The sequence below is a fragment of the Bombus fervidus genome, chromosome 1 (assembly GCF_041682495.2).
Source record: "Bombus fervidus isolate BK054 chromosome 1, iyBomFerv1, whole genome shotgun sequence".
NCBI classification, from domain to species: domain Eukaryota; kingdom Metazoa; phylum Arthropoda; class Insecta; order Hymenoptera; family Apidae; genus Bombus; species Bombus fervidus.
This window is the reverse complement of record NC_091517.1, coordinates 23972771-24000100: the sequence shown is the minus strand read 5'-3', so window position 1 is coordinate 24000100 and position 27330 is coordinate 23972771. Positions and strand designations below refer to the sequence as shown.

Sequence of the window (27330 nt, the reverse complement as noted above, 5' to 3'; positions counted from 1 at the left end):
GTCGGGATATTTTAATTGCCGTGACGAATGGTGCTCGCGAATCCTTGGGTTTATTCGTTTCGAAATATCGGTGGGTTCCGTTGCTTGGAATTATATTTCGGTATAGCGTGGTTAGACGAAGATTAGAGAACAGAGCTGCAATAGACTTGCTTCACCAAAAACAAGAAAGAGTAAGAAGGTAACAAGTTACATTAAAACTCTCTTATACCTCAATTGAAACTAATCTAATATTCTCTCTCTCTCTTTAAATATAAACTTCAGAAGGATCTAAATTACTCAATGTTGTTGAAATATTTTTCTATTAAACGAATGACTTTTTGAACATCATTTATCAAACACAATGCAAAACATTTTTCACGAGCCTGTCGAATTCGAGATGCATCTCGGTCTCGTTATATTATAGCATCGCTTTTTCTTCTTGGTCGATCGCGGGGTATCCGGTTCGCCGCGTTCTCCGATCGAGGCGAACGTCTGACATTTAACACGCGGCGCATCGAGCCAAGGCGCCTACAAAGGGAATCGGTCTGTGGTGGATCCAGAACACGAGACCTCGCGATCGATCCATCCAGTGTGAATCGCGTATCGGGCGTCGACCACCCTTGAAGAGACGTACATCTTCTTCCAGCTTTTCTCCTTTCTTATTCCACCTCGAGAACCAAGAGACACAAGGATCGCGATGTGGATGCATTTCAAGCGCCATGGATCTCGACACGAAGAATATACCTACTACCGTTCATTAAGTATTTATTTGCGCATTTTCAAATTATTGCACATATATAAAATATATTCGGAATGAAACTTTTGAATCTGATTTTATTTTCTATCACGATTAATCTACCATTTAATAAAAAAGCACTAATCGAAAGAGTAGGTGAAAATTGATCCCGCTGCTGAAAATTGTATCTATACAAATGACAAGTTAAACGGCTTTAAGCTTGTCTGTTTAACGTTAAAACCTCAGAGTAATTGAAACATCTGCTTCTAGCATTTTTCAAGGTTTAAGTAGATTTTACGAAGCCTCGGCTATTGGTTATAAATAAACACGAAATTCGAGTAACGCAAGTATATCTTTTCTTTTAGTTTAAATTTAGCGGAGCATTTGACACCAGTTTTAAGGAGGTTTTAAGAGGTAAGGAATTAATAACAGAGAAACGTTCTTCGATTTTTTAAAGCTTTGAAAATATAACAAAGATATCAATCTTCCGATCCAACTGTATCAGGAATCGAAATATTTATAGTTACGAGTGTTCATATTGATTCCTTCTTTCGTATTTTGCTCGGTATTATTCAAGGTTATCGATGAGTTTTTCCGCGACCATCCTCGTAAGTACGATCGATCGATGATCCTCGTAGTCGTGGTATGTGGGCGTACTCCGCACTCGACTTCCCTCGAGTTCATTGCAATAAGCGAGCCGATCTGAGCTCCCTTCTATTTCAAATCGATAACCCGCATTTCTGCTTCTTGCCTGGTTCGCGGAGCATAATGGATTCGACTTATTTTATCGAGACGGAGAAGCTACAGAAATCTATCAGGGTTGGTTCATTTGTTATGGGGCTATCTTACGCAATCTCGGCGAAGCTTTCTCTAAAGAATCAAGCTAAATGGAAAACGTTTCTGCGAGCGTTCATACAAAACGCCCACGCTTGACACATTTGTTTCGTGGTCCGATCCGATGATAATTGCAACGTTGCAAGGAGTCTGTGATTTACCAGTTCAATCACTCGCATTGAAACAGTATTTTTGACACATGATAAATCGTGCAAGATTTAAATGTGCTTAGGGCAGTTATCGATGATTGATGATACCTACTCGTTATAAAGAAACTAGCGTCTGTTTCCTTGGTTCCTTATTTCATTCTAAATTGCATCGGGTTTAATCACTTTTGCAAGATCTTTCGAGTTTTAGGTTCGTAATGGTATAGAGATTGAGTAACATTTTGCAATTTTTCCATCAACAGCTTATATTTTTCACGAAATATCATTTGATATTGTTGAAGTGATCACCACTTCTAAGGAAACTCTACATCTGGTCTTTTTCGTTTTCTCAAGCACCGAAGCCATCGACAGCGTATAGACAAAAGACTGGGACGAAGGCAGACCATAAACGGTAGACAGGCGACGATGACTTCGAGGCTTTCAGCCATAGGGTAACACTACTAGCGTGCGGATCGGGACCAGCTCAAATTATATTCCTACTTGTACTTCGGTCAAAGAAGAATGATCCAAATTCAGTAATAGACACAGCACAAGAGTTAACAACTACCAAAACCCTCTAATTACTCAACTACTAGACACGTTGGAACAAATCCGCAGGCTAAAAAGACATTACACCTTAGACCTGAGCACTAGATTCAAATAGAATCAAACATACTATAAACACTTATTAATCATGCCATAGTACCACGTCAGATAAATTTGCTTAAAATTCTCTAACGAGAATTGATTGTAAAATAAACGCAAATAAAAATAATAAAAAAAAACTTGTACTTACATTTCTGTATTAAAATATATTTTCTACTTTACAATTTATCCACGCGTTCCTCTGTTCATACATCTAATAACCTCAACAGATATAATGCATAAAACCAATATTAGCAATAAGAGAAACAAAAGAATCGATCTGTTTCAAAAACAAACTTCTATTCTCTGGAATAATATAATAAAATTGAGTGGCACTGTGAAACGGTTAAAACGAGAAGCGAATTAAAAATCGGCATAAACTGATGAAGCAAAAACTCGATAAACATCTTTTCAATTCGGAAAACCCATTTTACGGAGACCTGTAACAGTTAGCGGTCGTTAAAACACGACGAGTTATTGCTTAATTGAATGGCGGAATAACGACTCTTTCACGTAACGTCATAGCTCGACTACCGCAACGAGATTGTCTTTATCACCGCGCATACACCTCGTTATCGTCGCGTCATCTGTCGTAAATGATTTTGCCACTAGTTGTGTGAATATATGGTATATGTATGAAAACGAATATATCGCGATTATGTACCTGCCACATCCGAAAACCCAGACGATGGACACCAGTTTTATCGACACGCTTTATCTCGACATGGTCCGATACTCGGTTTAAGTTGCAGCTCACCTCGAAATCGTACGTCACCAACAAATTCCGAAACTTTGGTCCCAATAACGTAACACGTGAATCGTGAATCGATAGAGAAAATGTACAATGTAAAATTCTGTTATAAGCAAAGCCAGGAAGATTGTACGCTTCGAAATAAGACGAAGATTAAATATAATAAAATTGCATTACAGGCTTCGTGTTTGAAAGAATCGAGTTCGAAAATTTGTCTAGTATTTATACGCGAAGTTGTTTAATTTCCAGACAGATTCGATAGACTAAACAGGAAGAGAAGTTGGAAAATGTAGCGAAAAATAAAATCTCTTCCTTCAAGACCTCATTTTCGAGGAGATAAAATTTGAACATGTTTAATCACATTTTTATTTATATATTTACGTATATAAATGACCACCGTAACTTCGATTGTACTAGGAATTAGTTTTGGAGTCGTTCTATCGTAAGAGAATAGATCGCATCAGGAATTTTCCAGTTACGAAAGTATCAGACTCGTTAAGAATATCGGTTACGATAGAATAGAAGAAGATTCGACAAAGCGTTGCAAATAGATTCGCCGATTGTAAAACGAGGGATCAGCCCTTGAATGCGCAAAGGCCCGCAATGCTGTACACTGGCCATTGTTCGATCCATCGAACTCGACGCCCCACGAATCGTTCTCGATTTCTTCCCGCTGTTCTGGATTTATGTTCGTTTCGATTACCTTTGGCTACAGTATTCTTTTTGCGCTTGAAACGAAGAGATTGCACGCGAGAGATTGCGATCGGCTATTTTCTCGCCCGTGCTTTATTCCTGCTTGCGGTTCGGTTCTTCAATAACGCTTCGGAATAGATCGTATCGATATAGCGTTTGAAGATTGAACGATGATTGCTGTGTACATTATGTTTTTTTTAAATACTATATTTAATTGTTAATCGAAATTACTATACAATATTACGATGCTTGATATTTTGCGTAAATATCAACACCACGTAGCGGTGTTAATGCTTCTCTAAAACACGTCGATGATGCCAATTATTAGTTTCTCTAAATTATGACCTTCGTCTGGCATCAAAAGCGAGTAACATTCTCTTTTCTATGAATAAATTTTATTTTATTTTCTAATCGCGAGTCTCCTGTTCTTGCGTAGCAAAGAACGGTAAAGGATAATTTGTCGAAGGTTTCGCTGTTCGCAGGTAAGAAGAAAGCGGACCACCGCACAGTTCAGGACAGGTATCCCATTGCAAGAAACAACGCCCTGCATCTTGTGAATTCTTGAATGCTAGCTCTGAATGCAAACCCAAATGGTGGAATTCCGTTTCCGCCGTGAAGGACATTTGTCGACCATGTTGAGCTTACGCGCAACAGCGTCCCGCGACCCGTTATCCACGGAATGCAAGCGGCGGATTTCAAACCGCGACAGAGGCGATTACAGAGCAATTAAAGTCCTCGAGACACGCGAGGATATCGGTGGCAAGAACATAAGATTGATATAAACGGTGCGGCGTTCGTGCCGAGACAAGAAAGCTGATTTCCCACGTGCGCCACGCCATCTCCTTCCACTTTCCCGATCACGATTTCGCGTTTACTGCCTGTAACGGACGAAGCAACAGGTATTCCTTTGCTGTATCGTGCAATTTTCTTCTTTTTTACGATAATAATATTGGATTTTTGTAACCGATATCGGTAAAATAAAGTAGCAATAATTTTTTTCTGCAAAGATGGTATCCTGTGCAAAAATTTGACAAATTATTAAGACAAGAAGTATTTTGACGTTACGATGAACGAAGAGCGTCAAGAAAACATGCTTAGTTTCAAATAAAAAGACAATTTTGGTAAAATTGATTTTTTATAAAAAATACGGGATGTGGTTTATCGTGTTCTTGCACCGTAAACTCTGTACGCGTATATTCGTTACACTTTCACCAAATATTCGATACATCATAAAAAATCGCGTAATCTCGCCGGCGTGTTAGGCGTGTTTGGCGTGTTTACAAGGCTCGAGGAATGTTTCACGACGCACCAAGCCGACTTACTCGTATCCATTTGCCCTTCGCTCGCTCAATCTCTTTATGGCTCTTCTCGATTCGCCATCGATGAAAAATCCACCTACTCTTGCCTCTCACCCTCGCCGCCGTCCACCCACCCATTTTCGTAGCTAGACCTGCAGGAACCCTAATGGAGAACGGCTGCTGTTCGCCATCCATCAAATGGTCAGGCAACCGCGAAGCAGCCAAGGTGTCGGCCCGACTTTCCGACCGCCCCACCTTTCGACCCGATCAGAACGATCTATTCTTCGCGAATGCTCTTCACGGGAGATCGCCAGACGTTCTATTGCCATGGGAAAGATAGATCATTTCGCAGTGGGTCGTTTCGTTTATCTAGTCGAGATCTAAACGAGAGTCGTTCTACGCTGAATCCGTATATCGAAGGACGATTGTTCTGTTGTGAAGTTATGGAATATACGTTAGACTGAAATGGAAGTAATTCATGGTATACGTATATCGTAATTAAATTTATTCTTTTCAGTAGCAGCTGATTAGCATCGATAGGAGGAATATAATATTAAGAGGTCTTAGTGGCAGTACTTGATAATTGGCTGAATGTAAACGTGCGAATTGTAGTGGTAACGATGTTTATTATTTGCTCTTCCTAGTTTCAGCGAATTAAACTACAATATGCGTGAGTAAGAGTTAAAGATCGTATGTAGCAAAAAATTCCCTACTGCTTGAATTCCTTACAAATCATAAGAAACTAATCATTTTACTGTATGTATACCAAGAGGCTGGAGTAAATGCCTCAGAAAAACAACTTCATTAACTCATTTCCACTATCTTCTAAAAGGAAACTCCTTTTAAGAAGCCAATCCCTAACAATCATACTTCTTCGCAATTCTGCCAGCAAGGCAAAAACAATATCGTTACTTGAACGAATCGAGTCGCTGACACGCGGCCTATTTAAGAAGGAAAAGGAAACGAGCCATGAATCGTGACGCGTAACGAATGGGCCATTTTACCCATTATTAGTACGCACCTGTGGAAGCACCTGTTACCATCGTCCCTAGGGCCAGTCCATTGGCGCGCCTTGTTTACCCCCTCAGGAGGATTGCGAAAGGGATCGAGCGAAAATGATTAATAGGAGTCGCCTCTCATCTGGGGCACGTGGAATTCACTTTTAATTGAATCGATTTTATAGAATAGTTTGCGCAACGAACGCGCGCTTTCAACGCGTGGCGATTCAATTAGTGAATTCTTTGTCGATCTCTCACCGTACCGGTCAAATGACTCGGAGACGACGATCGGTCTCGGACGGTTAAATAATAGAGAAGTAACCTCGTGGTCGCGACGTTTATTACCGTGAACAGAAATATCTCGATCCTGTAATCGACGCGATTAAACTTTGAATGGCATTTATGCGATGGTTGGCTGAGACGTTCGATGCCGGACGAAGTTTAACAGCGATTACCACCGGCATTTATTACGTTCGTGAGGCGTTTGGTATTTCTGTCGGGCAGTCGGAACCCCGATACGCGGGTTACTTACGGGCAACCAACTTGACCGGTTGTTCGTTGACGATACGATAGTCCAGATGGTCGAATTGCTGCTTTGGATAGACGAGAAAAACTGGCCGCAGAGCCTATGAGAAAATTTATCCAGCTTTAATGTAAAAGGATCTTTCTTGTTATCAAGTATTAATAGGATTTTCTTCCTTATTAAGAAAAGATTAATAGGAATTTCTTTCATCGTTTCTTTCGTATTTAGTTATGAAAGAATTCGATGATCCTGGTTCCCGAATAGCGTAGATTAGAACTTGTAATTTTATTATGTTTTTTTGCTATACTTTGTAGTCTTTATATCGAGGCTTACGTAATCGTTATAAAATGCAAATTGCTATTATATTAGAAATTTTCTTATGTTCATAGTTTAACATTCGATCCGTTCTTGACGTTTGTTCGAAGTTTACGATTGGAATGTCTGTAATTTCGCAATATCTGGTTACTTTGAAACTTTTGAAAAAATTAAAGAGAAAACAGTGTTTGTTATGGTCATTTTTCTCTGCCTTTCAATTTACAGAGTTGATTAGTATGACAATTCGTACATACGCTGCCGGTCATATGTAATAGGATACGTCTTGACAATTTTTACAAACACTATAATTAACCATAGACTCTCTCGTAAGAGCGTGGTACTTCTGCAACTTTGTTGCAAACACGAGCAAACGAACAAACAATGAGACATCCTTTGGAATCCCCGCACGAAGATGGTAGAAAAACGAAGGGAAAAAATAAAAGGAACGCTTTCTACTGTCTCCGAACCTGTCCCGATCTCTTTCGAACCCCTACGTCAGGCGCAATCCCACGAGTACATAAATATCTGCCTAGCATATTGAACGGTCATATTTCATGGGCAGGCAAAAAAAGCGAACGTCCCTCGGAAATTCAACGTCTCAATCCGTCTCTGGGATCTCGTCAATATTCCGAGCGGTCAATTAAGGCATGCCTCCCAGATGTCCCTTTCCGATCCTGCACATACACGTCGATGGAGTTGTTGTCCACCGTAGCGAACATTGCACACGAGGTGATCTTGCATCGCGTTTATCCTACCACCGTGTCCTCCTTCTCGGTTATTGCAACATTAATTCGCTAAACTAAGATGGTTGAAAACGCGAGTGGCTAAAATGACGCGCTACGATGAAGTTGATAATAATTGATAAATGAAGAGGACGATTTAAAAGCGTAGGAAGAAGAAAGTGTTGAGAGGAGTATTTTACACGTTTAGACGTCGTACTATAATAATGATAAATTTAATATAAGGAATATTAAAAACTTAAATTCAGTGATAATACATGTGGGATATTGAAAATATGCCGAGAATATTGTAGGTGAAAAATTTAATCGATTAAACGTACGAAGAGAAAAATCCATGGCAATAATTGAGTCTTTAAAATCCGTTACTTCTTTACTATAACTATAAAGTAATTCTAAAAATTCAGCCACGCTAACGTTCTTATTAAGATATTTTTCTTCTTCCTTTTTCAGCCTCCATAGGTGTTATCAATGGTAGAATCTTTCAAATTAGATACTTTATCCCATATTAAAGTTCTTTCAATAACTTCCTTATTAGAAGCAATATCTGTTTTTCGTCTGTAATCTTCGCGAGCCTCGAAATTCATTCGTTTCGCGTACCAAACTTTTAAAGATCCAGTGCCAATAACTTCTTCATTAGACAGAAAGCTTTCGAAAAACAAATCAAACATGCGGCATTCGTAAGCCTTATCAATTCCATTCTACGCATCAGCCATTACAACTCTATAAAGGCACGAAATCAAACGAGTTATTCCACAACGTGCGCAATAAAAGGCGCTACAAAATTTATCTCGTTTTACAAAATTCTAATGGTTAGTTCACGGCATCTTGTAGCCGACGAGTAGAAGCCATAAATCGGGAGATATAAAGGATGTAAATCCGAGTACATAGGAAGCCTGAGCTCGGCTCTCGATAGCTGTACGATTATAATACACAGTGTGGTAGCGGTGTCGTTAGCGAACACATGTTTCTTCTTTCGAGAAACGATACGCGTCTTTAACATGGGTAATCCGGAAGATCGACGGCGTATCAGGCGCCTACTTAAAGGGAAAGCCATGGCTCGAGCTGATAGAATTAATGCGTTCTGATCAAAGACCGACCGCCTCCTTAAAAAAAAAAACCCCAGTCACGAATTTCGTTAATGCAAAAGCGAACGTGACTGAAAGCGCACGAGATCGGTCCCGCTTCGCAAAAACTTATTTCCGATCGGCGTGACCGCGACTGCTTTTTACCGAATGTCCAAAACGATGTCTTCGTTAACTCCAAAATTGCATTCACGGAGACTGAGAAAGGAAACAAGGGAGGAAAGGACCGTACGACGTCCGTCGTTTGTACTCGTTATAACCATGTCATTAGTGCTGAATATGGGATGCGAGTTGAGAAAGTATTCGATATGTGGTTTTTGACGATATATCGTTATATTGTTAATTTTAATGTAAATTGTTAAATGGGATGAGGATAACGATATTGAAAAATATCCCTGTGTTTAGTGAATTTCTGCAATAGCACGTTATTATTTGAACGGCACAAATGGAACGCATAATATGCCACGTTTCCTGCCTTTCGTGGAAGAGCAATTTTAAAATTCAATTACTCCGATGATTGAAGTATATCTAAGTACTGATATTCTATTTGCTAAAAGTCAGAAAATTAACGAAACAGAAAAGTAAGATGCAGAAAATAAAACAAATAGGAACAGGAAGAAAGTTAGTAATAAAAAGAAATGTACTCCGATAAACTAAAGTAAAATGCATTGAAAAAAATAAATTTCATGGAAATTTATTTTCAACGGAACACTTACATGCGATAAGAAATGCTAAAAATCTCAAATGTCAAAATAATAAAATAAACGGGAAAGAAATTAAAGTTTGACAATCCTTCGATGTATTGAGATAAATCTTCAGGACCGAATAATTTTCCACGCGGTATAAAAGTGGCTCCGCATTCCAAAAAAGAACCCTCCGAATTCCACGCGATAAACAACACGAAACTTCGATTAAATAACTCTTTTCGGTTCATAAGACGAGGCAAATTTGACAAGTTATGTGATAACTCATCGCTGCAGTCGCTGCAAACATTTCAATTTGCCTGGTAAAATCTATGTATTCCCACAGTGTTCAGTGAGGACGGGCGTGCCGAATGCGCCATGTTAATTGGCGCTTCATTTCCAGCTGCGATTCACGCTAAAAGCTCACAGCGATAAAGTGCAACGATTAACTCGGCACGAAGTATAATTTGGCGAAGAAAAATGTCGCCTGTCGCTCGAATATCGTACGGCAATAACGTGTCGAATGTATTTTCTCGGACGAAATAAAAAATGATAGAAGAAAATCATGAAGAGTCTCTGCACACCGGCGACACCACGTAGGTTACAGTCCCCTAATGGCCACGAACGTATCAACCTCCCCTTATCACGTTAATGGAAACCTTTATGGAGACCACTTTAGGTGATATCTCTCGAAATTGCGGCACACCGTGGAATCTTGGGTGGTTATCTGCTTGACGAGTCGCGTCTTTAGGTTCCGAGCATGGACCCCTTTTTAACTCGAGCATTCGATACGTTCGAAGGAAATCGCTATTTATTGCTTTTCACCCGCTAATTCTCTGACACTTATCTAATTACGGCGTTAAGTAGAGAAAGCGTGTTTTGGCTCCGTTAGCCCGTATCGTTACAGATGATTAAAAAGAGATAGATAAACTAGATAATTATATTGTTAATCGTTAATGTATTTTGAGAGAGGAATTCTATTCAAGTTTGTTACGATATGTAATAGAGAAATTCGTATGTTTAAGCGTGCTATCACAACGATGATAGAATAAAGGATGTACGCTCGCGCTTCTTCGCTTCTTTCTCCAAAATCTTGCTCGCTCTTTCATCTTCGCAAGAGACAACTTGAACTTTACCGAACCACGTTTTGATTGCAACTCACTGACAAGCAAGATATTTCATTCGTACGTTAGCCAACGATCTTTCTACGAGCCGTTCTCCGATATACAAAGCATCTTGAAAGTCGAAGGCGCGTTGACGCGTACAATGTTGAAGTTCAGTCGTATATCACGAGAAGAGGATCACGCGTGTGGTCCAGAAAAGTGTGCACCGGTAATAACTAGGGACGTAATAAAAGTAAACGGGAAAGGTCTTCTTGCCAAGACGAAGCAGGAGGCACACGGCGATGTGGGTCAAGCATCGACATCGCCAGGAATCAAGAGGAATCTCGTTGTTACACGCGCCGGTGCACCTACACGCGCGTTCCCAAAAGCAGCGTAAATATTTCCTAGCGGAGCTGGTGCTAGAACGAGGCGGGATTTAAAGAGTTTCCTTCTGCTCGAGTGGGAAGAACGGTACTTTCCAGGTACTTCGAGTAAAAGGAACCCTTCGACCGATCGAGCAGCCACCCACGCGGTCGTAAAACCTGGCGCAACTTTACTTTCTACTTTTCTAGGCGGCCTCAATGATGTACACGCGACCAGGAAGAGTTCTCCATTAGGATTCAATCTGAAAGGTATCGTAACGCGGTGTACGCGTGTCTTCGTACTGGTTCGTGCTGGTTGAACGGTACGATCGATGTTCCCAGGCTAATATTTGACGTTCGTAGTGGTTCTAATGCGTCTTGTACGAATATAGCCGAAAGATTAAAAATATTTAAGAACGAGACATTTTCTGAGAAAAGTGCTCGTTCGAGGATTTTCTAATTTTTCGGTTATGAATACTTTAAAAAGGTCGAGTAACGTAACTTTGGGAGAGTTAGAGGATATTTCATTTTCATGGAACGATGAAAGCACTTTGTATAAATTATTTCCAAACTGCACTGTGTTTCGTATCGTCTATTTCAATTCTACTGTTACGATTCTGTAAACATATTTTCTTTGCACATATTTGCAACTTTTAGATCGCTAAATTTTATTCGAACGTTATCGGTTTTTTGTCTATAATTTATTTACACGAATTTACTTTTTACTACAAATGTCAAAAATTTAAAACACGAAAAAACATAGCTATAGCTAGTAACTAATATCAAATTAGTTGCATATTTATACAAATTACTTTCGTACCATCGCAGTCAGTATTACGTTACTTGACATTTAAATTTCGTTAAAATTAGTATATATATAAAAAATAACTTTTTTATACCAGTAACATGAAAATCGCAATTATTTTAGGCGATGTTTCGGAAAAGGACAACTCACTTTTTCCTTTGACAAATTCGGAGCTGAGATCCGCTGACACATTGTAGCTATCGGCGACGATCAGTAGAAGAAAAGTCACGCCGAGGAGGTTGCAGGTCGACAGCGTTCGTGGCCCGTGTCGGTATTCAAACATGATGAGCTTTCATGCCCTTTACGAACCCATGGACCTTGCCAAGGTGATCTCGACAATGATTCCCACTTCTTCGTGCTCTCTTCGACTGTCACGAACAAGGAGAATATCGGAAGAGTCTCGAAGAAGCGTTTCCGCTGCTGCCATCGCTGTCGCTTCACCGTGTTACTTGCATGGTTTGTGTCACGGGACCGTTTCACGTCTGTAATACGAATAATTCATCATTAAAGTTTTCGAAATTCTACATCCTATTCAGAAAAATTCACGGGGTTATCATATCTCGAATTTGTGATTTCTTTATTTAAGAATATAATAACTTTTTAATGTTTGCTATCGTATCAAGTTTAGTGTTTTTGGTAGAAATTTAGCCAGATATCGCGGTTTTATTATTTTTAGTACGTTTATTCAAAATCACGCGTTGTCACACGAGAGTGAAAAGTCTTCTCATTTGGCTCTTTGCTAAAATGTTTAACGCTTGATAACAGTGAACCACCCTTCGTTGGAGAAATGATAGAGAAATGATAATAATAGAATATTTATAGTATCAACTGTAGCGGCACAAGAGTCATAGGACAATGCGAATCATGTTGTTGTTTTGCCTGGGAGTATTAACACCGTTATGATATACGAAATGTAATAATAAACAAACTCCGGACAAGACTATATAGCCGCTACGCGCAATGGTCAACCGAAATCGAATTTAAACTTTTCGGTACTCCCCCGACCAGTATAAATAAACAAACACGATCGTAAAGACAATGAGTTGGTTATTATAGATCGTTTTTATATCGAGCGAACGTACGCACTACCTTGTATACGCATATCAAGCAACACTTAGCGAACGACGACTAACTCTGTACTGCGAACAGTTTTAAATATATTGACTACACTAAGTATCAACTCGTTTCATCGCTATATAACCAACACGTTTAATCGTCCTCCATACAACGATTTTCATCTTGAACCTAAATACATCTTTACATGTTTGACTAGAACTTAGAGTCGTTAGGTAATATTTAAATGAATCAAGCCCAAGACACTCGAACGAATCGGCACATTGTTTGACGCGACATATTCGCGTGATTTTTCCCGAGAGTATTCAGCTTCCCGGGACACCGTATGATCAGCATCGATTCCCATACTCGGGCAGCGTATCTCGATTTGGAAATAGAGCACACCGATCGCGAAAAAACGTCTATTCGCCTTTTACGCCGGCAATTGTTTTGTCGTCGCCTCGGCCAAAGGGCTCGCCTTCTTTCCCTTCCTCGCCAAAGGTCTCGTGGATTGTTTCGAACAGATCGAAAGAAGAAGAAGAAGAAGAGCAAGAAGAAGAAACGAGAACGTGACGAAGAGGAAGAAGGATGAAGAATAGAGGACAAGGAGAGCAGAAGACGAGAGAAAAGAGAGACAATGCAACGAACAGCAGGTGTCTGCTCTTCCCTCGCCCTTTTCTCTCCCTTTATTTCTCTCTTTCTTCATCTTCCTCCTGGCCGTGACACGATCTTATCCCGGAGGCCCTCTCACGGCTCCTTCTTTGTTCTTTCGCACTCCCCGCAGAGTGGCGAACACGGGTTGCCTTATTCGGCCGTGACGGCCAACGATCAACTTAAACAAATGACGTCGACTAGGGTTTCGTCGAGTCCTCCCTTCCAAGTAGCAGCCTGATTACCACCAGTCTCGTCTTGGTCACTCTCACCCCTTTCTGTCGCTCTTCTATTAATTACGATCCTCCGCTGCCCGACTACGGTTCAGTCGTTCAATCTCGAAGTCGATGAGCGGCCGTTCGATCGTGTCGATCGTGATTGTCGAGCATTCCGCGCGCTTCGTCTTCGCTTATTCCCTTGCTCTTCGTTTCTTGCACGAGCTTCTTTCACTCGGCTCTCCCCTTTCTAACTAGGTTCCCATCCTTGTCCCTCTCGCCCATAGAAGCGACTGTCGTCGTGGTACCAGGCTGTCTGCCGGTGAGAAAGACGTGGGACGTCTTCGAAGCTGAGGGCTCGAGACACGTTTGGTTAAACTAGCGTGAATATTTAAATTCATCAGGGTCATCCGGGAGCCAACTGAAAATCCTGGTTCAGGATCTAGATCGTTGTACTACCTATCCGTATTGGTATTCTTGATAAGTACGCGACAGTTAAACGATCCTCTGACAGCACAGTAAGCAGATTACAGATGGAAATTAGTAATACGAATATCACTAATTATGATTATGATGTATTCTTGCGTATTTTGTATATTCTATGCACTCTTGCATCATTAAATCTTCCATAGGTGTAGAAAAATTTAAATACAACATTGGAGATGTGAAATTTGCTGTACTATATTTGTGTTATACTGTGAAGGAGTTCGATCAATTTCATAGACCAAGGACGTTTACTTCTCGAATATTTGTCGTATTCAATTTTATTTCTTCTATTTCAATATACGCAACAATAGCGATGGAAGGTTATAAATTGTTTGCAGTTACAAAGTAGAATAGTCGTTTATCGAGCAATACTCTCCTAGAAACCTTACTCATAGGCTCGTGAAAGCGGATCGTATCGATCAGACATCTGCGATCGCCTAGCTTTCAAGATCTATTAAGTCCTGTGCCAGTTTCGTCCTTACGAAACCATGTTTCTCATTAACAATGTTATTCCCTCTTATTTTAAGATATTTCTCCGAAACTGTTTTTTTTTTTTTTTTTTTTTTTTTATATCAAACAAGCTTATCAGCCTTCGCATAGAACGTTACTGTGACCTCGTAGAATCATTTCGAAATAACCGCCACAGTACGTCACATCGAGAAAGGATTAAGAACTCCTGTACACGTCCATTGGATTAATACTGTAACAAGATCTGCGTGACCTTTTTTTAAAATGTTTTCTCACCACGTTCACGGCGATACTGTTCGATTTGCCAATGCGTGCTCATTTTGTCAAAAATCGTGCGAACAAATCACGAGAAACGAACCGGTTTTGTCTGTGCGTTCCGGTTGACAGGGTAACTCTGGTTAATAGTCGGACACGTTATTAGCGGCTAATTGCACGTTTTGTCCCGATTGTTAATGAGTTCGAGCGCATTTTGATTGATCGTTCGTTGAACCTCGACTGTTTCGGTGCCATTATACAGCGCCACGTACCATTGTTTGCACCTCTTTCAGAAACTTTCCAACTGAATGCAGGGCTTATTGGATAGACTCGTTGGTCCCTTTTTAGGGCACCTCCTTCGTTTAGGGCTATTCAGAAACTGAAGTAGAAATCCGAGGTGTTCTTGTTCTTATTGGCTACGTCGAAAGGGTTACACTTCACGTACTATATACAAGTTGGATCGTTTCATTAGCAACGAGAGTTAGAAACTTGCTGGTGAACAAGATGCAGGATAATGCGTATTTGTAACGACGAGTTTTTTTTTTGACTAAGTCGAGAGAAGGAAGAGAAAGTTTCGCAATTATGCTCGTAGACGATCAGTATTCCGGTGATTCATACTTGCAATTTCGGCCATGCATCCAGTTTGCGCGTATTTTAATCTTTCAATAGCGTACAAGACATTTTACAATTACATTTTATTTATAATTATAAAACTGTTTATCAGTCAATTATCACTTTGTTATTTACGAAGAATATGATTAGATATCTTCTACTTAGATTTATTTGAAAAAGATTCTTTAAAGATTGTTGTGTATTGAAAGATCGTCAAAGTCGTTTCATACTTATGCAACAATTCAATTTATTATTTACATTTCTGGTTTGTTTATCTGCTCCTCTCTATTTGATTACAATTTCTGTATTTATATCTTCAAGTCGACTGTTTACTTTTTCCACTTGTTTATTCGTATCACCGACTTTATACATCGATTTGTTTGCTTATCGGACTATTTGTTTATATTTTCCGATCGTTTGTTTAATGTTTCAAGTTACGTTCTTCGATTGTTTGTACACAATGGCGAACACGCATAACATATGTACATAACCCAGTAACTATGCAGAAACACACTTTCGCGTATCGTTTAGAAGAAAGAAGTCGTAAAGTTTCCACTCGGACATAATTAACGTTGGTTATTTGTTATCTCCTGTTGGAATAAAATTCAGCGTTGCTCCATTCGATCCATTCTGATCGCCATTATCATCCGTTGACATCGACAGAATCGACTGAGCAAAATTTTTCTCGATGAAATCGAGCAAAATGCATTTGTCATTGTTGTATCGACCGAATTGACACGTCGATCCTTGCCACGGTGACTAATCAACGGGGTGTGTCGCCTATGGTCTCGTTCGTTTGTCCTCAGAGTCTCGATTCCGCTGGTATATACGTTGAGCCAGGCAAATGGAAATGCACGTTGTCGTCATGGTCGTGTATCACGATATCGCGGGCCTTTCTCTTGTAATTACTCGAAAGAGAAAAAGCTTTGATATACACGTCCCGAATTTTGATATTTCTGTTCTGTGCGCGAGAAATTGCTTGGTTAACGAGGCGGTTTAACTGGTTACTGCAGAAGGTTGCGCGAAACACGCTCCTGATATCTTTCAAGATAGAAAAGAACATTAAACCTTGTTGGCTATCAAAAGCAAATATACCGTATCACGCAACGTAAATTAATGAGTTTTATAGATCAATAGTTGACAATGATTAACAAGGAGCTAAAATTAGTGACAGCCTATACAAATTGACAAAACATATTTTCATAATTTATTTCAGAATAAAATAATGGTTTATTATCTTAAAACGTAATGGCTCTTTTGGGATAATTATCGGCGTAGAGTGTATTAAATTACAAATATTTCAAAGTGTTTTAATTCGTCGTGTCGCGAAGGCAAAATAAATGAAACGTTGACGAACGTCGCAGTCTGTCAGATTCGCGATACATCGTGGTGTCGACTGTTTGCAAACTAGTGTCATCCAGTACAGTCGTTTTATTAATATCAACGAGGAGAGATTAAGAGGTGTGGTGTGGTTCGCAGACTTGCCAAAATAAAGATATCGTAAGATAAATAAACCTTGAGTTCCTGCAATATTTCACCGCGGAATTTCTCATCGAAGAAATTGACTCCTCGTCGTTCTCAGATAAACTTCAATTTCGTTTCGCAATTTCAATTCCAAACTTGTTTTTTTTTTTTTATATATTAGGTTATTGTACGAATTCTGATTGCAGTTCTGTGATAAGAACGCTGTATACGTTGATATAAATCACGCTAGCACGGCTTTAAAGGAGATAAGAATCAAATGCTTTCGATTCGAACAAAAGATTAAATGATACTGAGATCGTGAAAAATTCAACAATTTCTTGTTTCGACGATAAATTCAAAGATTTTTATAGAGAAAGCACAATGCAAGGCATAGATGGACGTTGTAAGATGGACAGAATATATGTAGCCACCTAATATCAGCGAGCAAATTGCAAAATCGAGTCTCCGTATCGACTCTCTCGAAAGTATGGATCAGAATCAGCGCTATTGACAAATGGATGCAAGCTGTCGCGCGTCGCTTGGCTCGATAATAAACGACGATAAGCTGGAAAGGGCGTAGGCGACGAAAATACGCTTCTGAAGGCTTGGCAGAGAAGAAGGAAGGAAGTCGTGTGTTTTACGAATAAAAACTTTGGAATTTTCTTCAAGTGGCGAACCACGGAGGGAAGAATGCCAAGAGAAGCTTAGTCGAACGCGGTGCCGCGAATGCCGGAGCAGAGTTCGCAAAATGACGACGAGCGTAAGAAAAGAAAAGAAAGGAAGGAAGACAAAAAGAAGAAGAAAAAGAGAAGGAAAGAAAGAAAAAAGGAAAGAAGAATCGAGGTAGACCAGAGTCCGGCATACGGACAACGTCGGTTGTATTTATCGACGCAAGTCGTCCACCTATGTTTCTCGAGGCTGTTCCTCGGGCCTCCGGCATCCTGCTTTATCTAAAGTCTGGACCTTGTCCCTCGTCTTTCTTCCCTCTCCTGCGAGAGGCAGCCCTGCCGAGAGCATAAAAGCGGCATCTTTTGAGGGAGAAATCGTGGCAAAAAAAGGGCTGGGGAACACGGCGAGCAACCGTGTTAACTGCGCTGCTTATGCATTCATATCCTTGTTTCGCGACAACCTGCTGATTGTTTCCACAAAACGCGACAAACCCCCTTGTACCCGTGTCCAGGCCGGTTTTTCGGTGGCCAGCCACACCGGACACGTTAGCTGCCGCCCCAGACGCGACGCAGCACCGGCAAAAAGGATCAATTTGTATGCGGGTGAAGGCTTCGACACTCGCTTTCTCTCCCTTGGTCCTCTCGATCCACTGTCCTCCACGCTGTGTAACGTCTGTACGACAATGGTTGCGGGGGCTGTACCCAGTGAACAACAGCCATCCGAGGAGCTCGCGATCAACCAGGAAACGCGATCAAAGTCACGGTATTGCGATGTTTGTCGCGTAAAATACGTGGATGTTGATAGGAATTGTTTGTTAAATTGGCGTTCCGTGAATTGGAAGATGCGAGTGAAGGACTATGATGAAAGTGAGTTGAAATGGTTGAAACTTCTTGTTAAATTTTTTATAGAATGAATTTTGGGGTGGATATTGGAAGTTTTCTAACAATATAAATCGCGAGCTTTTCAGCATTTCTTTCAGAAGTTATTTCCGTTTTTGTGCTATCGTGTTATATCATATCTATTTTAAACTTTCTCTTATTTATACGAACAAAGGAATGGTAAAATTACCCATTTTTCTCTCAATTATGATAAATCCTGATCTTAAGGCATCAATGTCTATTCGACATCGTACGTCTGTAAAAATTTATAATATTATAATATTAACGTTTATACGTCTGTAAAAATTCAATCAACTTGACTGTTTGTAAAAGCCTGTTTGGAAATGTTTAAAAGTGACCTTGAGTATCCAATATATCGGGCTGCTGGTTAGGTCGGTGACACGGTTACCTCGATTATCGCAAAAAATTCCGCGCACCGATTTCGTCGTCTGTGGATCGTTGTTAATGGATCGAGAGAGTGGAATCCCGAGGGTGCACCGTGACGTTTGTCGAAACGTCGAGCGGACAGGGTTTGCGGCGCCAGTCGTGGCAATAAACGAGCGTGAAGTACGGCCGAGCGATTAACATAAATTAACGTTATTTACCCGCGTGTAATATTTCTTCGTGAGCATATCGCGTGCATGATTTATCGTAACGAGGGATCGCGCAGGACACACGTCGTTGGGGGAGAGTCAGCTCTCGTGCGGAGAAAACAAAGAGAAAAGGTAGAAAAGTGCCGGATGAAATATGGCAGCAACTTCTACCGCGTTAGAATCTCTCCGTAAACTGTACGTGCCAGAGCTAACGGTATAATTCCCCTTTTCCTCTCCGCCACATTTTGCTGTCAGCCCTTTCGTCAGCATTACTTTAACATGCACTACTCACAAGCGCGTGTTATCTATCTTTCGTGGAAGAAGTCTGATTACGGAGCTATGATAAACGGAACAACGGGAGAAGAATCGAGTCCTACGAGATCTTGGAATAGTCCTGGAAGAGGAGACGGCAGGAGAGAGAGAGAGAGAGAGAGAGAGAGAGAGAGAGAGAGAGAGAGAGAGAGAGAGAGAGAGAGAGAGTGGCGGCAGGCCGAAACGCGACACGCGGGAACCCCACCCAGGTGTGCGACGAAATGGATTGTGCCGGTCAAAGGGAGTCGAATCGATCGTCAATCAAGCTCCGAGACTCAGCGATAATTGACCGAAGAAGAGGGAGCACGCGGGCCAGAAGAACGGTCGGAAAAAATTAAGGAGAGGCGAATAACAGACGGCGACGAAGATGATGAAGAAGAATAAAGACTCGGGCTGGGAAAAAGGGGAGGAAGAAGACAAACAGGGAGGCGGACGAGGGGAGCAGTATCGTGCACGAAGAAAAAGAGGAGGAATAAACGCGATGTAACGGTAAAGCCGGACGTGAGCGCGATTTCGATGCATTCGGACCAACGAGAGGATACGTTAAGGTATCTCGAGGATGCCCAATCTGAGATACGTTCCAAGGTACCGTCTCCACCTCCCCCGTAGCTCGACTGGCCCCATCACACAGAACCCTTTTACCTCTTTCTCTTTCTTTTCTCTACACGTCTTTCGTGGTATCTGCTCGCGAACGAGCTTTGATTTAGAACACGGCACAGTTGCCGCCGTCGGCCTGTGTTGTCCCGGCAAAAACGGCCTCTGCTTAACCAACTGAGAGCGAACCGCTGTGGTCCCAGCGCCGGTTCACTTTCCCACTGGGCCGTATATGGCTCAACATTTTATCTTCTACGGCTCTCGTAGCCAGGGATTGTATGATCAGACGCCGTAAAGGCGAACCCCGACCGGACCCACGACCCTCCCCCTTCTATCGCGATCCATCGTCAGACCGTTGGGCCATTTTCCCTTTCGATGCAAATCCCGACGGAGCAATTGCGCGTTATGCAATTTATGTTAAATCGAGATTGCCGTGACTCATGCTGCTATCGGATATTTTTCGATCGGCAGTTTAACATGCTGATAATAACGTAGGAATTTCGATATTTGAATCTAACGCAAGATCGTAATTTGCATAGAAACCTAGCGCGAAACGAGATTCAAATTTGCGGCTGAAGGAATTATCTTTGGAAGATTTGGAAGAGGAATTTTGGTTGGTTTGTACATGCACCATGCTGATCGATGCGGAAGAGAGAAGCTACTTTAAAGTATGATCAAATCATGTACGAATTTGTCACTGTATATTTAACACTGAATATTAGAGTACCATCGATTATTACTTAAACCTGATATTTGAAAAAGTACCGGTAATAAGAACTTGATTAGCGAGTCTCTTCTAAACGCTTCTAATTTAAATATGCATCACGTTTAGATTAGCTGTTGAAATTAAATTGTAGAATCTAAACGGCGTTTGATTATGATCCACTAAAGAAAACACGAAGTTTGAAATCCATGTTTTTAATGGGATCTCAATATTCGACGTCTTTCGACCAGTTTCTACTACGATTTCCGATACAAAACTCCGCCGTTTGATCTTATCGGTTTTATACATTCACGTGTTACGCAAATTGTCGGGTATAATTAGCAGCCGCAGGGATCCGTGTCTATACGGAAAGCAAAACGCGGCTCGTGGAAACGGTGAAACGTTCGTTAAATCGTCGTAAGCTTCTTATTTGCGAAATGGTCCGGTTTGCGGCTGGGTCGACTCCGCAACTTGCTAATAATGTTCGTGACTTCGTGATGGTTTTCAGTAGATCGAGCTGGGCACGAGGTAGCCGAAGGAAAGCGACGAAAATAAAGAAAAGAAAACACTGAAAACCTTCTCGTGGATCGCCGCTCACGATCAGCCTCGTTCGTCTTGAGGAGAGGCTGCGCCGGTTGGTTCTCTCTGACCATGCAGCACGATAGAATTTCAAGGCACGAAGTGAGTTGCTCCTCGCTGTTCGACCTCTGCACCTCGTGCAGCTCCAGATCGTGACTTTGCCCGTTCACGGCGAAGCAACGCCGTGGCCTTTCGTGTTGCACGTATCTGCCACCGCGAATCTCCCCGAGAACCGGTCAATCTCGCTGGAAGACTTTCGAATTTCCAAGAATCACCGCTCGCGAAACCGACCCGGCACCTTCGACCGCCAGTTTCGATCCTGTTCCCAATGTGCCATAATAGCTGATCGACACGCGAAGCTTCCTTCGTAAACGACGTTTCGGAAGCTTTGACGAATTCTCTCTAAGCCTTAATCAAGGAATCCACTCGTGATTGAAGATTAAATTACTGTACTGTAAAAATCAATTTAGTTTATCTAATAATTTTTTTCTTTTATTCGATGCTACATCGTTCACTGTTGTCGTTAATCTCTCTCAGAGTCTGAATTTTTATTTTATTATCGCGATCTAACGGTCAAAGTATCTAATTGTAAGAATTTAGGTACTTTGTCTTCTGTTGTTCGAAACAATTTTGTGTATTGTCTTATCAAGGAATAAGATATAAAGAAAGAAGAAGAATACACGCGTAGTGTTTCATTTTCAGCGATATTAATTAACGGTATAAGAAGAATGTTCTGTACATAACAGTAAGTCATGTAAATACCACAGAGTGAAGGTTAATAATTCGGGATGATCCGTGAAGAATCACGAAGGGACAGCAGATCGAGGGCCGGTAATTAGTCAAATGAGCAAACGTTCTGACCACCTGTAGGGAAGAACTCGTAGCCCGAAATTATTGCCCGACTCGTGAAGTAGCACGTGATAAAGCAACGTAATGATAATAATTATTGTTATTTCGTCGCACGTGAGGTATATAAACTGTCTTCCTCTTCGTAACAGATTTTTATCAAGACATGCTAATTACTACACGTTCGCGCGTATGCGTACGATTGTCATCTTTGCAATTTTGACGAGCCAGTAATTTCGTCATTACCAGTCATTAAGCATCTTCTGAATTTTAAACAATAAACGACGCGTTTTCATTATAAGACATTTATTACGACACGAATCAGTTTGCGTTTAAATGTGAACAAGGAAATTTAGGCAAAGGCTAGATATTTGATTTGTCTTTTTAACTTGAATCTTTGTATTAAATCGAAGTTATGTTATTTACATCGAACTGTTACGAGCATACAGTTCGTTTTGCCACAATATGGAGTATTTTAGTGATAACAATTTACGATAAATTTGATGTTCGTTGTGATCTTGTACAGAGGTTCTTATCAACGGGGAATGCAAACACTTCAAAATGTCAACATTTGATATTTGGGCCTTGGCTGCAAAAATTATCGAGAGTAATAACTTGACGAAACTGGAAAGAAAAATTCCGAATTCGTTACATCGTGACGTATTTGTTTTGCGATAATTTTATATATCAATGCGGCAGTTATTGTTCAACAAATGTTTGAACGATAGAAATAACCACGCAATAATTCTTTGGAAAATTAAATTATAAAAAGAAAAATAGTAAATTCTCCCGAATAGCTTCCAGAAATCAACTCTTCCTTTTCCTTAATCGATTCTAAATCTCGTTAAATTCCGTAAAAAATAGAATATGTTGTTAATATTTTCGAGAATGTAGTATAGTACGCAACAAATTACTGAGAACGTAGCGATGGCATCAGCAACGTCGAAATGCCATCTGGACTTTGTGAAAGATCGATCAACGTGTGGTTTGCGCTGCAGGTAAGATTATATGCGGAACCAATCAGTGGTTTCGCCTTTCCGGGTGCATCTTACGTTTGACATTTTCAAATAGAATGCAAATTGATGGTTACATTGGAAAATATATGTAGAGCCGTAAGAGGATTATAGTTTTACTTCTATTCAATTTTGAAAAATAAAGGATGGTATTTAGGATTAAGAGAGATATCCGTGAGAAGATCTCTTCGTATGATTTTTACACTGGCTAGTGTAAATATGTAACTCGACGGCGGATTTTTACGTCGACGTGTGAATCAGTTGACTTTGCGATAACTTTCAGACGGTCCTAAAATGCGTTCACGTTAGTCACAGTTTGTCCTCCTGCTTGCGAATTGTTTGGCAGGAGTCAGAGAAATTTGCAATGTCACCTCTGCACGTAATCCAAGTATTTTAGTATACACAATTGTATTTATTTGTGTAACTGTAGATACACAACTACATTTTTCCCTACGCTAGATCATTATACAATTATATGCAAAATAAATATTAGATAATTTAATTGTGCAAATATCAAATTCTTCCAAATACGTAATATTTTTCTCTAGTTTTCTCTTCCTAGAAAAAATATGTTAAGATGGAAACATCTTCATCTTTGGCAAGAGTCAGAGAAATTTGCAATGTCACCCCTGCACGTAATCCAAGTATTTTAGTATACACAATTGTATTTATTTGTGTAACTATAGATACACAACTACATTTTTCCCTACGCTAGATCATTATACAATTATATGCAAAATAAATATTAGATAATTTAATTGTGCAAATATCAAATTCTTCCAAATACGTAATATTTTTCTCTAGTTTTCTCTTCCTAGAAAAAATATGTTAAAATGGAAACATCTTCATCTTTGGCAGGAGTCAGAGAAATTTGCAATGTCACCTCTGCACGTAATCCAAGTATTTTAGTATACACAACTGTATTTATTTGTGTAACTGTAGATACACAGCTACATTTTTCCCTACGCTAGATCATTATACAATTATATGCAAAATAAATATTAGATAATTTAATTGTGCAAATATCAAATTCTTCCAAATACGTAATATTTTTCTCTAGTTTTCTCTTTCTAGAAAAAATATGTTAAGATGGAAACATCTTCATCTTTGGCAGGAGTCAGAGAAATTTGCAATGTCACCCCTGCACGTAATCCAAGTATTTTAGTATACATAATTGTATTTATTTGTTTAACTGTAGATACACAACTACATTTTTCCCTACGCTAGATCATTATACAATTATATGCAAAATAAATATTAGATAATTTAATTGTGCAAATATCAAATTCTTCCAAATACGTAATATTTTTCTCTAGTTTTCTCTTCCTAGAAAAAATATGTTAAGATGGAAACATCTTCATCTTTGGCAGGAGTCAGAGAAATTTGCAATGTCACCCCTGCACGTAATCCAAGTATTTTAGTATACACAATTGTATTTATTTGTGTAACTGTAGATACACAACTACATTTTTCCCTACGCTAGATCATTATACAATTATATGCAAAATAAATATTAGATAATTTAATTGTGCAAATATCAAATTCTTCCAAATACGTAATATTTTTCTCTAGTTTTCTCTTCCTAGAAAAAATATGTTAAGATGGAAACATCTTCAAATCGATATAAAATCAATGTATTGCTCCAATTGTTTTCAACCGTTCTTCGCGATTCGTATCATGGATTACGTAGCATCGACGAAAAGAAAAAAGAGGAGGAAAGATCGCGAAGATAGGGGGGACTTCGATTCGTTGCATTGTGCCACGTCGAAGATGCCGGCGTGACTTTAACGCCGGCAGCGATCCTGAAAATCCTTATCCTGCGATCTAACCGCGCGAGCCTTCGTCGAGTTGAAAGTGCCGTCAGTACCATTTTTCGAAGTTTACTTACGGCGTACAGTGACACAAAGGCATCGCCAGCATGCTCCATCTTCGCGAATACTTAAAAAAGCTCGTACGAGTACTTAAAATTACGATCGAAAGTCGAAGGATTAGTATGGACGAGTATCGTGCAGTTTTTAATTAAAATATTTTTTATGTCAAAGGGACAGTGTGTTTTCTGATCGAAATATTTTTAATTTCTACGAAAGAGCAATTATCTTCGAAGTTCGTTTGAAAATGGTTGAAAAATATTGTTCGAAAGTGTTATTTTATATTTGAAAATATTATATAACTGCTGTCCCGCGTAAAGATTGCAGGAATATCTCTACAATATTTTACTAACGAAATATGAATGTATACATAATTCATTAATCAATTCACCGCTTGAAGCGATTCGACGAATAAAATCGAGATGTAAATTCCTTTGTTTGATTGGATTTTTCGTATAACCCGATTGACATTTCAACATGGTATATCGCGAGTGGTAGAAAGATCATATCAAAAACTTTTATTCTTTTTTTCGATTCGTTGTCAAAATTACGAGTAAAAATTTATGTATAAAATCGTCTACCTGAATTCTGAATTTTAAAATATTGAAATTAGTTTACACGGTTTATATACCTATACGATGAATCGTTTGAAATGTGTACTTGGTATTAACGTCCCTCGTCGGATACCATCCAGTAAGATTCCATAAGAATAATTATTCCCTATTATAATATATTTAATAATATTATAATATATTTTCAAACATGTTCGAATGTTCTTAAGTACAATAATACAAATTTTCATATGTCCACGAAAAAATATTTACATTCGATATACGATTATAATTAAAATTTTCAATAAGATCTTCTATTTCCTCTTATATCTCTTCGTTTAAACGTCTTCTTCGTTATCCTAACTCCTAATAAATTATGTTCAAAGATACTGTGACACTGAAACAAGATGTCAAACATATGTGCAAAAGGCAGAAGTCGGATGTTTGTTTATTGGAGATGCCACCGCTTTTGCTATCACGAACCAGAAAGATCAGCGACTTCAGGAACGTGCACTGCCCACAAACAAACAGTAGAACGGTGTCGACGCGACAATGCGACAAAAAGATTTCGCTGGGGGCAGTTTCTTCAGAAATATGTATTCGAAAACCACTATTCTCGGCGTCTCAAGTGAAAAGGCCGTCCAGTGGTTGTAAACTACGCAACGTTGGGGAACACATAGATTTGACGAAAAAGGCAAATCGTTTGGATGTTTCGAAAGAAATTAAAGGATCGATTCAGAGAGAACCTCGTCCGTACGCGCAGATGATAGCCAGCTACAACGATACAATGTACGGTTCGTGTAGTTCAGAGATACTGAGGGACAATCTGAGTTCGGTTATGATCAATGGGATCCATAGAAGTCCGTTTAGCACCGCATCCTTAGTCTCTTTAAAATGGAATAACAAACGTAAAGAAACTAGGAATACGAACATCTCGGACGTTGGTCTAAATGCCTTCAGCCAAGACGCTAAATTCAGTAACGCATCGTGTGCGACGCGTTTTCATTTTCGATACGATGACAGGAATCGAGACATCACGGCAAGACACAGCAACGAGCTTCACAAGTCTCTGTCGTACGCGTCAATGATAGAAAAATATAGCAACGCGATGAATCTTGGCGTTGATAACTACGGTGGTACTCAAATATCTAAACGTAACATGTCCATGAAGTTCAATCAAGTTCCCATGGTTGTAATGAGGGACGAGGACGCAAATAAAAAACCAAGCCTGATTGCATCGAACAACGCGAGTGAAAACGTTAGTGGAAGTCAAAGCTTAACCGAAATCGAGAAAAACGAGGCGAAAACGCGGGAGCGAAACAATTGGTTAATGAAAATGGACGAAATAATAAAGGATCTGCAACGAATCACCGAGAAGGCGGATTCGAGCAGCAAATGGATGTTGCAGTCGGTGCAGGAGCGTGCCTATTGGTTGGACAGGGTGATGATCGCGCACAAAAAGAAGATCAAAGACAGAAAGGAGATGCTGGAAAAAGTGTCGGTTGACAGTACCGCGACCGAACTCGCAAATTTTGACGCGATACCTAACACGACAGTACAGGATAACGAATCCATATCAAAGGATGAAACTCAAAGTACCGTGCAAGCATCGTGGAATCATGGTCCTCTAAAACCACCTGGTTCGAAACCACCTGGCTCAAAACCACCTAGTTCAAAACCTCCTGCTTCAAAACCTCCTGCTTCAAAACCTCCTGCTTCAAAACCACCCGCTACAAGATCATCTTCGCAAACTGTAACTACCGATAAACCTTCGACTTCCACGATAGACTACATGAAACGAGAACCTGTGAATACCTCGCGAATCAC

At 40.0% G+C, this 27330-nt stretch overlaps 1 protein-coding gene across 5 annotated transcripts in view; it reads right to left on the bottom strand.

The window, feature by feature from the left end:
• Egfr (epidermal growth factor receptor) overlaps nucleotides 1–27330 on the bottom strand; it is a 176319-nt gene that overhangs the window by 20129 nt on the left and 128860 nt on the right. For 4 of the 5 annotated variants that reach the window (XM_072022567.1, XM_072022549.1, XM_072022559.1 and 1 more), the window contains exon 2: nucleotides 11844–12175. The exons of the other annotated variant lie outside the window; for it this stretch is intronic. In XM_072022567.1, coding sequence (XP_071878668.1) covers nucleotides 11844–11976 — 133 coding nt within the window. In that variant the 5' untranslated portion in view covers nucleotides 11977–12175. The remainder of the gene's footprint in view (nucleotides 1–11843; nucleotides 12176–27330) is intronic. 5 annotated transcript variants of the gene reach the window in all.